Source organism: Asterias rubens, chromosome 20 (assembly GCF_902459465.1).
Source record: "Asterias rubens chromosome 20, eAstRub1.3, whole genome shotgun sequence".
NCBI classification, from domain to species: domain Eukaryota; kingdom Metazoa; phylum Echinodermata; class Asteroidea; order Forcipulatida; family Asteriidae; genus Asterias; species Asterias rubens.
Genome location: NC_047081.1, coordinates 4,144,372 through 4,160,237, shown reverse-complemented (window position 1 = coordinate 4,160,237; position 15,866 = coordinate 4,144,372). Strand labels below are relative to the sequence as shown.

General features: G+C 36.3%; 1 protein-coding gene across 5 annotated transcripts in view; it reads left to right on the top strand.

Annotated features, from left to right (window-relative positions):
- Nucleotides 1-15,866, top strand: part of LOC117303778 (kielin/chordin-like protein) — a 41,938-nt gene that overhangs the window by 12,945 nt on the left and 13,127 nt on the right. For 2 of the 5 annotated variants that reach the window (XM_033788132.1, XM_033788131.1), the window contains 14 exons: nucleotides 223-435; nucleotides 1,710-1,916; nucleotides 3,087-3,296; nucleotides 3,480-3,671; nucleotides 5,364-5,573; nucleotides 5,757-5,963; nucleotides 7,138-7,347; nucleotides 7,692-7,904; nucleotides 8,091-8,303; nucleotides 10,063-10,179; nucleotides 12,900-13,004; nucleotides 14,160-14,285; nucleotides 14,491-14,673; nucleotides 15,345-15,530. In XM_033788132.1, the coding sequence (XP_033644023.1) occupies nucleotides 223-435; nucleotides 1,710-1,916; nucleotides 3,087-3,296; nucleotides 3,480-3,671; nucleotides 5,364-5,573; nucleotides 5,757-5,963; nucleotides 7,138-7,347; nucleotides 7,692-7,904; nucleotides 8,091-8,303; nucleotides 10,063-10,179; nucleotides 12,900-13,004; nucleotides 14,160-14,285; nucleotides 14,491-14,673; nucleotides 15,345-15,530 (2,592 nt within the window). The remainder of the gene's footprint in view (nucleotides 1-222; nucleotides 436-1,709; nucleotides 1,917-3,086; nucleotides 3,297-3,479; nucleotides 3,672-5,363; nucleotides 5,574-5,756; nucleotides 5,964-7,137; nucleotides 7,348-7,691; nucleotides 7,905-8,090; nucleotides 8,304-10,062; nucleotides 10,180-12,899; nucleotides 13,005-14,159; nucleotides 14,286-14,490; nucleotides 14,674-15,344; nucleotides 15,531-15,866) is intronic. The other 3 variants (XM_033788130.1, XM_033788134.1, XM_033788133.1) reach the window with 3 other exon arrangements.

Genomic DNA, 15,866 nt, shown 5'->3' with positions numbered 1-15,866 from the left:
TGTTGAGAGGACTGTTTGAGTCTCGTTAATTTTTGTATTCAATCTGTTTTGACCTTTTCTTCTTCGTAAACTATGGAAATGTGTGATAAAGCGTGTTGTGGAGAGGACCTGTGTAGTCTTGTTCTATGTCTTATTCCAGCCATTATGAATCTGTTTTGTTTTCTTTCTTAAATTATGAAAGAATGTCATCACTGTATGTAACGTTTTATTTCCTTCTCTTAGTGGAAAATCACTGCGTCGATAAGGAGGGAAAGAAGTATGCTGACGGAGAGAAATGGAAAGAGGGAAAATGCGGGATGGACTGTCAGTGTAGCAATGGTGTTCCTTCTTGCTATTCCAAGGGGTGTTCTCTCTTCACAGTAGGGTTGGGTGTACGATGTAAAGTACGACCAGGAACTGAAGAAGACTGTTGCCCACAACATGATTGCGAACAGGGTAAGTTGGTTTTAGTTTTGCTCACAACACAAAACACATCTGATGATATTTGAAGGCAGTGGACACTAGTAGTAATTACTCAAAAGAATTATTAGCATAAAACCTTATTTGGAAACGAGTAATGGGGAGAGGTTGATATTATAAAGCATTGTGAGAAACGGCTCACCCTGAAGTAACATAGTTTCCCAGAAAGAAGTAATTTTCCACGAATTTGATTTCGAGACCTCAGATTTAGAATTTGAGGTTTCGAAATCAAGCATCTGAACACACAATTTTCGTGTGACAGGAGTGTTTTTTCTTTCATTATTATCTTGCAACTCCGACGACCAATTGAGCTCAAATTTTCACAAGTTTGTTATTTAATGCATATGTTGAGATACGCCGAGTGAGAGGACTGGTCATTAAAAATTAACCATAGTGTCCAATGCCTTTAAATATGCACCAGAACCATTGATCTATTAAATAGACCCTTTGATTATTACAAACTGATGATTTGCAGTAAACGTTGTCTGCAAATTGTCTTATAAGTTTTTAAGGGTACGCACATACTCATGAAAACTGATCGATTTTGCCAGAATTTGTGAAAGAACATTGTTTTGAATTGTTTTAAAAGTTTCACAGAGTCAAGATTCGGTTCACGTGTTGAGATACCAACACGAATCTGACAGTTCTGAATTCAACAGTTTGAAACATTCGGTAATTGATAGGGATGTTTTAGTCTCGTTAAATTTTGTATTCCATCTATTCTGACCTTTTTTCTTCTTCTTAAACTAGTTGTGACCTGCTCTGCAAAGAAATGTGTTAAGGGACGATATGCTAATTACATTTAAAGAGGTGTTTAATGTTGAGATCTTGAAAATATTTTCACAACATGATTTTGTCTTTCTTGGTTTATTGGCTTCTATAACATAAATACTTCCATATTTTTTTCACAGTAACATAATTATTATTTTTTTAATTGAAAAAAAAAACAAAACAATGGTTTTTGTATCAATTTTAGGTAACTACCCTTAAATTTTGCTAGGTTTAAGGAACTGTATCTTTGAAGGCATTTTCATTAAATTGTAAAAAAAGAATATACAAGTATCAGTATATCTCCAGAATGCAAAATGCCACAGGGTTCAAACCTACACCAAAAATAGAGCTTATAATAACACCAATTCCGCTGTATATGTAACTCAATTTACTTATTTGTCCCTTAGTACCCACTTTTGTAGAGCCGGTCACCTATGGAATTGTCACTGTTGGTAATGTTTTTTTTATACTTCTCTTAGTGGAAAGTTACTGCGTTGACAAGGAGGGAAAGGAGTATGCTGATGGAGAGAAATGGAAAGAGGGATGCGTGGATTGCGAGTGTAGCAATGGTATTCCTTCTTGCAAATTAATACCATGTGCACTCTTTATGCCACCTGAGGGTACACAATGTAAAGTACGACCAGGAACAGAAAATGACTGTTGCCCACAATTTGATTGTGAAGATGGTAAGTTTTTTTAAAATCATTTCTGCTCGCATCTCAAAACACATCTAATAACATTTGAATATGCATCACAACCATTGATCTAATACAGTTTCCCTATTACAAACTGTTGATTTGCACGAACACATTTTCTGCACATAATCTAACATTTACATAAACTGAATGATATTGGGCAGATGTATGAAAGAAGAGCAGATTTAATTTGTTTTGAAATTTTACCGAGTTGAGATTGAGTCCGCATGTAAACTTAGATATCAACACTGATCTACCAGATCTGAAGTTGAAAGGTGTAAACAAGCCAGTAGAGGAGAGGAACATTTTAAGGAACGTTACGGAATATGTAAGAAGCAAAAATCGTGAAGATCACAGATTTACATAAGATTTACATCAAATGATGATGATAGAAGAAAACATCTCTTGCAATTATTCATGTTTTAGGAGAAATAAATAATCTAATTTTGCGTTTGGAGTTAAAGGAACACGATGCCTTGGATCGGACGAGTTGGTCTATCAAAAGCGTATGTAACCGTTTTTTATTAAATGCAAACGGTTGGAAAGATGTTTTAAAAGTAGAATACAATGATCCACACAAGGTTGCCTCGAAATTGCGTGGTTTTCCTTTTTCTGTGCGAATTACCACGGTCGGCCATTTATGGGAGTCAAAAATTTGACTCCCATAAATGGCCGACCGTGTTAGTGGACGAACTAAAAGGAAAACCTTGCAAGTTCGAGGCATGTTTATGTGGATCATTGTATTCTACTTTTACAACATCTATTTACCCATATGCAGTTTATAAAAAACGGTTACAAACGCTTTTTATAGACCAACTCGACCGATCTAAGGCAACGTGTTCCTTTAATCACTCATCAGTGAGCGTTTTATAAATTTTGGTTTTTGGCATCGATGCAGTGCAAAATGTGTAAGCGGTTTTTCACCATTCTCTCGTTATAATCTAGATGACCGATAGATCTAGCACTTCCACAAGTTTGTCAGTTTATGGTGGATTACATAAAATGCTTACACTGCCAGCAACTTTTGTGCTAGCAAAACCATTTCTGTAATGTTCCTTTAAGTATCGTTCGATTTGTTATTCCATCTATATATTCCGACTCTTTCTTCTTCTTAAACTATGGAAATTTCACTGTTGGTAACGCTTTATTTCCCTCTCTAAGTGGGAAGTCACTGCGTTGACAAGGAGGGAAATAAGTATGCTGAGGGAGAGAAATGGAAAGATGGATGCGCAGAGTGTGAGTGTTTGACTGGTTTCAGTCATATTTGCAAATCCACATCGTGTCCAATCTATGAAGTACTTGAGGGTTCAGTATGTAAAGTACGACCAGGAACTGAAGAAGATTGTTGCCCACAATATGATTGTGAAGAGGGTAAGTTGTTTTTATTTTTGCTCACATCTCCAACCACATCTGATAAAATTTGACAATAAGAACTATTGCAGATATATAACTGCAGTTTCCCGTAAGTAACGGTCTTATTACTTTTTATGTTGGAACAAACTGGTGATTTGCAGCAAAACAAGTTAGGTATTCTCTGTTTGCTGATTTACTTAGTGGAAAGTCACTGCGTTGACAAGGAGGGAAAGAAGTATGCTGATGGAGAGAAATGGAAAGAGGGATGCGTGGATTGCGAGTGTAGCAATGGTATTCCTTCTTGCAAATGTGCACTCTTTATGCCACCTGAGGGTTGTAAAGTACGACCAGGAACAGAAAATGGCTGTTGCCCACAATTTGATTGTGAAGATGGTAAGTTTTATTTAAAATCATTTCTGCTCGCATCTCAAAACACATCTAATAACATTTGAATATGCAAAACAACCATTGGTCTAATACAGTTTCCCTATTACAAACTGTTGATTTGCACGAAAACATTTTCTGCACATAATCTAACATTTACATAAACTGAATGATATTGGGCAGATGTATGAAAGAAGAGCAGATTTAATTTGTTTTGAAATTTTACCGAGTTGAGATTGAGTCCGCATGTAAACTTAGATATTGAAGTAAATGCAAACACTGTCTATTTACTTACTTAAAAGTACTGATAAGATGACCATCCACTCTTCCAAGAATCAATCACGGCGATGGTCAACGTGGTAGAGCCACTTGTGTACAAATGTAGCGCACGTACTCCAAAAATTTAGAATCACACTGCACGAATTGGAACTTAGAATTGTTCCGCTTTTCCACAGAAAAAGGTGCCGGAATCCGTCCTCAAAATACTCGGAGCGGAGATATGTAGTATACAGTGTTAGAAATGTTCAGATAGGGTTTTCCTGAATACCCTTTAATGAAACTTAACTGAAGTTATAAAACCGAAGGTGGAGCAATAAAATGATGCATGTTCATCTGTTGACTTCATAAAACAAGATGGCGTTGCCCATGCAAAAAGCTGAAGCACATGGAAAAAGTCAACTGCTGTTGCATGTAGCAAATATATACAATGTACATGTTTTCTGTACCAAAATAAACGGCTGTTGCATGACTAATATAAATAGTAATAAGTCACTACAATATCAACACTGATCTACCAGATCTGAAGTTGAAAGGTGTAAACAAGCCAGTAGTGGAGAGGAACATTTTAAGGAACGTTACGGAATAGGTAAGAAGCAAAAATCGTGAAGATCACAGATTTACATAAGATTTACACGGTCAAATGATGATGATAGAAGAAAACATCTCTTGAAATTATTCATGTTTTAGGAGAAATAAATAATCTAATTTTGCGTTTGGAGTTAAAGGAACACGATGCCTTGGATCGGACGAGTTGGTCTATAAAAAGCGTTTGTAACCGTTTTTTATTAAATGCAAACGGTTGGAAAGATGTTTTAAAAGTAGAATACAATGATCCACACAAGGTTGCCTCGAAATTGCGTGGTTTTCCTTTTTCTGTGCGAACTACCACGGTCGGCCATTTATGGGAGTCAAAAATTTGACTCCCATAAATGGCCGACCGTGTTAGTGGACGAACTAAAAGGAAAACCTTGCAAGTTCGAGGCATGTTTATGTGGATCATTGTATTCTACTTTTACAACAACTATTTACCCATATGCAGTTTATAAAAAACGGTTACAAACGCTTTTTAGAGACCAACTCGACCGATCTAAGGCAACGTGTTCCTTTAATCACTCATCAGTGAGCGTTTTATAAATTTTGGTTTTTGGCATCGATGCAGTGAAAAATGTGTAAGCGGTTTTTCACCATTCTCTCGTTATAATCCAGATGACCGATAGATCTAGCACTTCCACAAGTTTGTCAGTTTATGGTGGATTACATAAAATGCTTACACTGCCAGCAACTGTTGTGCTAGCAAAACCATTTCTGTAATGTTCCTTTAAGTATCGTTCGATTTGTTATTCCATCTATATATTCAGACTCTTTCTTCTTCTTAAACTATGGAAATTTCACTGTTGGTAACGCTTTATTTCCCTCTCTAAGTGGGAAGTCACTGCGTTGACAAGGAGGGAAATAAGTATGCTGAGGGAGAGAAATGGAAAGATGGATGCGCACAGTGTGAGTGTTTGACTGGTTTCAGTCATATTTGCAAATCCACATCGTGTCCAATCTATGAAGTACTTGAGGGTTCAGTATGTAAAGTACGACCAGGAACTGAAGAAGATTGTTGCCCACAATATGATTGTGAAGAGGGTAAGTTGTTTTTATTTTTGCTCACATCTCCAACCACATCTGATAAAATTTGACAATAAGAACCATTGCAGATATATAACTGCAGTTTCCCGTAAGTAACGGTCTTATTACTTTTTATGTTGGAACAAACTGGTGATTTGCAGCAAAACAAGTTAGGTATTCTCTGTTTGCTGATTTACTTAGTGGAAAGTCACTGCGTTGACAAGGAGGGAAAGAAGTATGCTGATGGAGAGAAATGGAAAGAGGGATGCGTGGATTGCGAGTGTAGCAATGGTATTCCTTCTTGCAAATTAATACCATGTGCACTCTTTATGCCACCTGAGGGTACACAATGTAAAGTACGACCAGGAACAGAAAATGACTGTTGCCCACAATTTGATTGTGAAGATGGTAAGTTTTATTTAAAATCATTTCTGCTCGCATCTCAAAACACATCTAATAACATTTGAATATGCATCACAACCATTGATCTAATACAGTTTCCCTATTACAAACTGTTGATTTGCACGAAAACATTTTCTGCACATAATCTAACATTTACATAAACTGAATGATATTGGGCAGATGTATGAAAGAAGAGCAGATTTAATTTGTTTTGAAATTTTACCGAGTTGAGATTGAGTCCGCATGTAAACTTAGATATCAACACTGATCTACCAGATCTGAAGTTGAAAGGTGTAAACAAGCCAGTAGTGGAGAGGAACATTTTAAGGAACGTTACGGAATATGTAAGAAGCAAAAATCGTGAAGATCACAGATTTACATAAGACATAAACGGTCAAATGATGATGATAGAAGAAAACATCTCTTGCAATTATTCATGTTTTAGGAGAAATAAATAATCTAATTTTGCGTTTGGAGTTAAAGGAACACGATGCCTTGGATCGGACGAGTTGGTCTATAAAAAGCGTTTGTAACCGTTTTTTATTAAATGCAAACGGTTGGAAAGATGTTTTAAAAGTAGAATACAATGATCCACACAAGGTTGCCTCGAAATTGCGTGGTTTTCCTTTTTCTGTGCAAACTATCACGGTCGGCCATTTATGGAAGGCAAAAATTTGACTCCCATAAATGGCCGACCGTGTTAGTGGACGAACTAAAAGGAAAACCGTGCAAGTTCGAGGCATGTTTAAGTGGATCATTGTATTCCACTTTTACAACATCTATTTACCCATATGCAGTTTATAAAAAACGGTTACAAACGCTTTTTATAGACCAACTCGACCGATCTAAGGCAACGTGTTCCTTTAATCACTCATCAGTGAGCGTTTTATAAATTTTGGTTTTTGGCATCGATGCAGTGCAAAATGTGTAAGCGGTTTTTCACCATTCTCTCGTTATAATCCAGATGACCGATAGATCTAGCACTTCCACAAGTTTGTCAGTTTATGGTGGATTACATAAAATGCTTACACTGCCAGCAACTTTTGTGCTAGCAAAACCATTTCTGTAATGTTCCTTTAAGTATCGTTCGATTTGTTATTCCATCTATATATTCCGACTCTTTCTTCTTCTTAAACTATGGAAATTTCACTGTTGGTAACGCTTTATTTCCCTCTCTAAGTGGGAAGTCACTGCGTTGACAAGGAGGGAAATAAGTATGCTGAGGGAGAGAAATGGAAAGATGGATGCGCACAGTGTGAGTGTTTGACTGGTTTCAGTCATATTTGCAAATCCACATCGTGTCCAATCTATGAAGTACTTGAGGGTTCAGTATGTAAAGTACGACCAGGAACTGAAGAAGATTGTTGCCCACAATATGATTGTGAAGAGGGTAAGTTGTTTTTATTTTTGCTCACATCTCCAACCACATCTGATAACATTTGAAAATAAGAACCATTGCAGATATATAACTGCGGTTTCCCTACAGTAACGTTTTTATTACTTTTTATGTTTGAACAAACTATGAGGCCTATGAATGAAAAGCAAATTTCAATTGTATTGAAATTTACCCACAGTAAAGAATATACCAACACAGATTTGATATAAACAGTGTGATGGCTTGTTGTGGAGAGGACATGTGCAGTCCTGTTCTATGTTTTGTTCCAGCAAGTGTTTTGTTTTCTTTCTTGAACTAGACTGTCACTGTAGGTAACTTTTTGTTTCTTTTTTTTTTAGTGGAAAATCACTGCGTCGACAAGGAGGGAAAGAAGTATGCTGACGGAGAGAAATGGAAAGAGGGTAAATGCGGGCCGGACTGTCAGTGTAGCAATGGTGTTCTTTCTTGCTATTCCAGTGGGTGTTCTATCTTTTTAGTAGGTGAGGGTACACAATGTAAAATACGACCAGGAACTGAAGAAGATTGTTGCCCACAATATGATTGCGAAGAGGGTAAGTTGTTTTAAAATTTTGCTCATAACTGAGAACACATCTGATAAAATTTGACAATAAGAACCATTGCAGATATATAACTGCAGTTTCCCGTAAGTAACGGTCTTATTACTTTTTATGTTGGAACAAACTGGTGATTTGCAGCAAAACAAGTTTTGTATTCTCTGTTTGATGATTTACTTGCAGCTCCATCTAACAAACCATGTATTGATGCCAATGGAAACACGCGTAAGCATAGAGAGGAATATTTTTTGGGAAAATGTGATCCTTGCGTCTGCATTGATGGTATCCCTGTGTGTGCAGTTGTAGATTGCGTCCATCACCCTCCAGTCTCGCCCTTTGAAATCTGCCATGTGAGGCCTCGAACAGAGGACCAATGCTGTCCAGAGTATGATTGCAGTAAGAGTCAAAGATTAGTTCTTTTGTAAATAAAAGGAAAGTGTTTCAATCTTTTGTTTTTGTTGATAAAATTGAATTCCATGACAGGTGAAAAACAAATATTAAAAAGATACTAAAATAATTATGTTCCCTCGAAACATAATTATGTTCACTCAATTCATTCCCAGAAATAATTAAATGTTATTCCTTGAAATTATTTTCAAACTACTTAACGGTTCCCTCAAAAAAAATTCTGTTCCCTTGAAATATTGATTTGAAGGAACGGAATGAGTTATTCTGAGAAGATGAAACATCATCGCTAGGGAACAAAATATGATTATTTCCATTGAGCAAAATATTGTATTGAGGGAAGGAAATAGTTGCTAAGAGAATCTCTGGGTCATTAAAGCCATTATTTCAGTGTACCTTAAGTTAAACTCCTTTTCTCTTCTCTATGTACTTACTTTCCTAATTGAACAAAGCAAATAGTAGAATGCCAAGCAGAATTACTGACAATCGTTTGAATGAAAAGAACAAAGCTGTACCTTGATGACGTCAAGGTTGTTTTAAATATTCATATTGGTCTTATTTTGATTAGAGCAATACGCACTATGCATCACTGCTGAAAATAAAATCTAGCCCAGATCTCAAACAAACTTTTCAAATTTCACTAATGAGATGCTTAGACAAATTAGAATGCTCGATACAGCTCAAAGCTGGGAACTATCTACAGTTGTGATTATTATGACAACTTGACTTCGAAGCTGACATGGTTTAAATGTGAGAACCTGTTCAAATTGTCCTGAGAAATAATTATGTCCATCTCAAAAGATAATTAATCCAATCTTATTAAAGTGACCCTAAAGATCCATTCAATAAAGGACTTCAATAAAGTTTAAACAAGTGCTCATATAATGTTATTTTAGATTCATGAACGTAATCCAGAGGACATACTTTTAAAACATTATACCTTAAAAATAGTTTTAAATACAAGTAATGGCTGTGAATGTAAGACTTTTCAAACCAACAGACAGCAGTTACCATTAAAGACACTGGACACTATTGGTAATTACTCAAAATAATTTTTACCATAAAACATTACTTGATATACACTTGTAATGGGGAGAGGTTGATAGAATAAAGCATTGTGAGAAGTAAATTTCCATGAATTTGATTTGGAGACCTCAGAATAAGATTTTGAGGTCTCGAAATCAAGCATCTGATTACACACAACTTCGTGTGACAAAGGTTGTTTTTTCTTTCATTTTTATCTCGCAACTTCAACGTCTAGCTGAGCAAAATTTTCACAGGCTTGTTATTTTATGCATATATGTTGAGATACACCAAGAGAGACGACTGGTCTTTGACAATTACCAATAGTGTCCAGTGTCTTTAAGCTCGTGGCTGCTCCCCGACTTTGCCCTAACCCCTGAAAGGTCCCCATCACCCATTGCCAAACATTTGTTTTATGCTATGAAGGGGGGGGGGGGGGTAGCAACTACATTTTCACTTGTCTTTGCTTCTTCACCTTTTCAGAAAAGACACTCACACAAAGGAGATTTGCACAAGTTTTACCCGCAAGCTAGTTCATACTTATTGATAGCTTTTTTCCTTTTACACAAGATCACTTGGAAATGTTTTACCTTTTCAACTAAAAAACAAGGGCGAAACTCGCCCTTTGAAATTGTGACTAAGTTCATGAAGTTTTCGATTGGTAACTTTGTTAAAGGTGTCTCAGTCAAACCCCTACCCCATAACTTTGTTCTATAATACCCACCAGCAGTAAAGCGAGAACGTAGAAAATCAGTAGGAGCCAATCAACATGAGGTCATTGATCAACCAGAAGAGATTGATCAACCAACAGACATCAATCAAGCAGGATATACTGAACAACCAGGTATTGTTAAAAGACCTGCTGAATTACATATAAAATGTTTTCAGCCAATAAGGAAAACGAGTCATATGACTTAAAATATATTTTGTTTGTGTAAAGAGACGAGCATTTCGAATACCCTTTATCCAGCGCTTTTCTGAAAGACTTGCGAAAAGGTCCGTTACGTAATCACTCATGTTACGTCAAATATAGTTGGGAGCTGCAATTTGTATAGCTAATTTGTTACACGGCGTGCAGGTAGAACAAAGAAAACTCCTAGACATTACGCCAAAACTTTATCATTTTGACGCCGATGTCACTGGCAGAAGTGTTTTCAGTTTTTCAAAACCTAGAGGTTGGGGCCTGATTTTTGAATCGATTATTTGAAAAATGCAGAAGTCAAAATGCACATATCAAAATTACAATTAAATCGTGAACAAACGCACTATAAACAAGTTAATAAAGCATTTCCATTAAAATCATTAAGCTTAAGTAGCTTTGAAGGTATTAAACATTGGTCAAGCATTAGGTGACGTAAAAGAGGGGCATGTAAAAACCAGTCAAAATAAACCCAATGAGTACACAAAATCAAAGAGGCAATAAAGTCAGTGTTAAAGGAACACGTTGCCTTGGATCGGTCGAGTTGGTCTTTGAAAAGCGTCCTGTAACCGTTTGTTATAAAATCGATATGGTTAGAAATGTTAGAAAGGTAAGAGATGTTGGAAAAGTAGAATACAATGATCTACACAAATATGCTTTGAAATTGCGTGGTTTTCGTTTTACCTCGTCGACAAACACGGTCGGCCATTTATGGGAGTCAAAACTTTGTTATTCTACTTTTAAAACATTTTTTTCTAACCATATGCATTTCATAACAAAACGGTTTTAAACGCTTTCCATAGACCAACTTGTCCGATCCAAGGCAACGTGTTCCTTTAAGGCCTTCATATTTATTACATAAGTAGAGTTCGTTAGGCTAAATAACAACAAAACACACCCACACAAGTGTGTTTATAAACACAATCTTTAAGGTTGAATAATGGTGGAGTTGTAAAGAGGCATAATTCAGAAAAACAAAGATACAATTTGTTCTGAGACTAAAATGACACCAATATATATCGATATGATTTTATCATTGGCAGGGGTCTGGTAAAACACATGGTAAAACAAGATGAAAGTTCTAATACTTTTGTATAACGTTGATAGCCCCTGAGTGTCCAACTTGAAATCAGTGTGTATTACAAGATGACAGCTCCCATACTTTTGTATAACGTTGATAGCCCCTGAGTGTCCAACTTGAAATCAGTGTGTATTACAAGATGACAGCTCTAATACTTTTGTATAACGTTGATAGCCCCTGAGTGTCCAACTTGAAATCAGTGTGTATTACAAGATGACAGTTCTAATACTTTTGTATAACGTAGATAGCCCCTGAGTGTCCAACTTGAAATCAGTGTGTATTACAAGGTGACAGTTCTGATACTTTTGTATAACGTAGATAGCCCCTGAGTGTCCAACTTGAAATCAGTGTGTATTACAAGATGACAGCTCTAATACTTTTGTATAACGTAGATAGCCCCTGAGTGTCCAACTTGAAATCAGTGTGTATTACAAGATGACAGCTCCCATACTTTTGTATAACGTTGATAGCCCCTGAGTGTCCAACTTGAAATCAGTGTGTATTACAAGATGACAGCTCTAATACTTTTGTATAACGTTGATAGCCCCTGAGTGTCCAACTTGAAATCAGTGTGTATTACAAGATGACAGTTCTAATACTTTTGTATAACGTAGATAGCCCCTGAGTGTCCAACTTGAAATCAGTGTGTATTACAAGGTGACAGTTCTAATACTTTTGTATAACGTAGATAGCCCCTGAGTGTCCAACTTGAAATCAGTGTGTATTACAAGATGACAGTTCTAATACTTTTGTATAACGTAGATAGCCCCCGAGTGTCTAACTTGAAATCAGTGTGTATTACAAGATGACAGCTCCCATACTTTTGTATAACGTTGATAGCCCCTGAGTGTCCAACTTGAAATCAGTGTGTGTTACAAGATGACAGTTCTAATACTTTTGTATAACGTTGATAGCCCCTGAGTGTCCAACTTGAAATCAGTGTGTATTACAAGATGACAGCTCTAATACTTTTGTATAACGTAGACAGCCCCTGAGTGTCCAACTTGAAATCAGTGTGTATTACAAGATGACAGCTCTAATACTTTTGTATAACGTTGATAGCCCCTGAGTGTCTAATTGAAATCAGTGTGTATTACAAGATGACAGCTCTAATACTTTTGTATAACGTTGATAGCCCCTGAGTGTCTAACTTGAAATCGATTCGTGCTGGCGCCCCCTACCGGTCGATCGGCACCGCCGCTACAATTGGTTGACCAGACCTAATGAAAAATAGAGAACCCTTGCACTAGAATGAAACATTTATGACAATTTAGAAAATGTTTTGGGACTGTAAAACACAAAACTGAACATGAGCTTAGCAAGGACACCAAATGAAACCATCGAAGAACAAATTATTCAACTCCTCTTGGATAACATTGAACTAACTCTTCAAAGCCAAGTTATATTTTTGTTAGTAAAAAATTAGAGACGCATTAAATGCTTGTCATTCCTCTGCTTTTTCTTCTCATGATAAATGCTTGTACTCTTTCCATCATTATTGTTATTTATAAAACATCTTTGCCTCCTTGGTTTCTAAGTCGTTCTGATATTCTAAATACGACAGATATTGCAGGTATTGAGCAACCAATTGAAACTGAGCAACTAGTGGATAGTGAACATGAAGATAGTGAACAACCTTTGGTTATAGAACATACAGTAGGTGAACAAAGTGAGTAGATTTCAAAGATGCAAGAAAATCTCATCGTTTTTGCCCTCGGTGTTGTTACCTCGGCAAAACCAAGAACTTAGAAAGGAGCATATTGCAGAAAATTTTGTTCTGAGACTAAAAGAACACAAAAAAGACTTGAAGTTTATTCTGTTTTGTTACAAAATGCCACAGATTGTGTTTTTGTGTGAGTCAGCATGAAACAATTATTGCCTGGTGCCAAATACTATCGTGTTATGGGCCAACGGCAAACAGTAGAAAGAACATTGATTAGGCAGACCATATAAACGCCTTGGGCACATCAAACCCAACCCAAGAGTGCGAAAACAAAACTCATTCAAGAGTTGTTGGACCAGACAAAAAAAAGTAGAACAAACTAATAACAATATTAGACATTTTCGTGTTATTGATGATTTTGAAAACAAAATGTAGAAAAGTGCAACACAATGCTTAAGAAAGAAAAATAACACTATTTTTGTTTGCAAATTAATTCCAAACAAGTAATGTTTCAAGGCAACTGTTAAGCCATGAGCTAAGCCAATAAATCAATGAAAATGTTGAAGAACAGAATTTTCAACTCTCTTTTGGATAGCTTTTAAGTTTTCAAAGCCAAGTTCTGAAGTTACATTTTTCAACAAAATGAAGAATCATCAAATTTGGCAACCTTCTTTTCTTTTCACGGTTAATGCTTTTAATGCTTTCATCATTATCTACTATTCATTTTTGATATTCAAAAGAATTGAAACCGACTGACAGCATTTCCTCCATTGAATGTCCAAGTCATAGATTGGATTGAAAGAGTTTCGGTTCGCAGTGTTTTAGTACACTTTTGTTAATCCTGGCCCGCAGCTTGAAATGGGAATTGTCTCTATTCCTAACTCCCTGCTGTTCCCTCTCCCTACCCCATTACCTGTTCTTACCCTCATCTCTCATTATTATGTTCCTTGTTGCATGCTTATTGTATCCAAACCTTGCCGTCAGTAATCTTAAATCAGGACCAGTACTTTAGTTGCTACTTAGCATGATGCCTATAGTATAATCTGTACCTGTTTTGTTTATTGTTTTCCTGTAGATAAACTTTTGTTTGCAAATATTGTACTCTGTGAAGTGGCCCATTAAATATCACTAATAATAATCAAAATTCTAAAATTTTGCTAGATCCCTCTTCCAAGCTAGACTGTTCAACTGTGCGTTGCAAACTGGCAAGAACCAAGCTCCCGCCTCTGTGCCGATCGATTGTTTTACCAGGGGAATGTTGTGCTGATGGTATGGTGTGTGAAGAACGTAAGTTTGTATCATGCTCTTTGGGGATTTTCTTTGATATCATTAAACTCCCTATACATAAGGCCTTTGTTGGAACACCTTGTTGATTATCATGATTTAAAGGCGGGAGAAATGTTTACGCCTCTCTGCTATACAACCAAGTGGTAACTTGGCAGAAGTTTTTAAATACTGTTTATGTTATTTTTTTTTTTGTGGTATTTTCCAGCTCTTTCTGATTGCCCAATCGCTGTGAGTGTCCCAGAATCCTGTCCTGATGATCTGTGTTTGAAGGCAACCTGCGAGAGTCACCCTGAAGCTAAATGCATCATCAGTCGCTGTGGAGGATGCTTTACCAAGTTCTTTGATGATAGTGGCACAGTTATTGAGGAATGCAGCAAGGATTTTGCCAGTAAGTTTCTGTTGAAGCAATCTAGACACTCAAACAAAATTCAAAAGCAATTCAAATGTTTTGGTGTTTGTATGTTTCTCTCAGTACGTCTGCTTAAGACACAGTATTTTTGGTTTAACAAAAATGAAATGACTGCACTGGTGTAAATACATAATTAATATAGAGGGATAGACGACTTTAGACCATAGTAATAGAGCTTGGGTGTTTTTAGGTACCAGTGAAACTCAGTTCTGTGACCAATTATGGACAAACTTTTGTCCATTTTATGACTTGTTTTTACATACTATATGGTGTAGCAGTCTAAATTGCTTATAAATGACAGTTTTCTTTCAAATACCACACCAAATAAACGGACCAGTAAAAAAGCTAAAAAATAGAGCTAATATGGTGTAGCAGTCTGAATTGCTTATAAATGACAGTTTTCTTTCAAATACCACACCAAATAAACGGACCAGTACAAAAAAGCTAAAAAATAGAGCTAATAAAATAGAAAAGGCTCCTTTACTTGCAGGACACACGGTGCAGTGAAGCAATCAGTGGCCTTTCTTTAAATTGATATAATTTCTGTATTTTCCCACTGTTTATGTGTGTTAAGTAGTCTTGGTTGTTTCTAAGCATGTGGTGCAATTGAACGTCCTGGTTCTCAAAGTGTTTTGATTATTTGATTACAGATAAAACCGAGATGTGTCCACCACCCCCATTAAGCTTTTGGTGTATTTCACCTCCTTGTGCATATGGGCAACATTGTAAAGCATATCCAGACGCTATTTGTCATTCCACTTACTGCAGCATAAAGTGTGGTCTTCCTGAGATATTCCATGATAAATACAACAACGAGATCAAGGATTGCTCTATTGGCAAGTGATGATTTTTATCAGTATCTTATGGAATGAGACGTACATATTCCAAAGTTGTTTATAAGCTTTAAGTGTGTACAAAAACTAATGATATTTTCAGAGTATGTTGTTAGTTTTGTGTCTGCAACAAATCATAAACAATCTCAGGTAAACTTAGACAAAAACAGTTAAATTTCACAACTGAGGTACATCACAAACTTCTTGATTCTTTTCATGCTTTTCTTACCACAAGGTGATAAGTGTATCAATACTTTTTTATTGATTTTCATAGCCATAGTCTTTTCTCATTTTTCACTGACTTCCGGGCCAATGATGTAAATGTCTTTTATTCTTGTC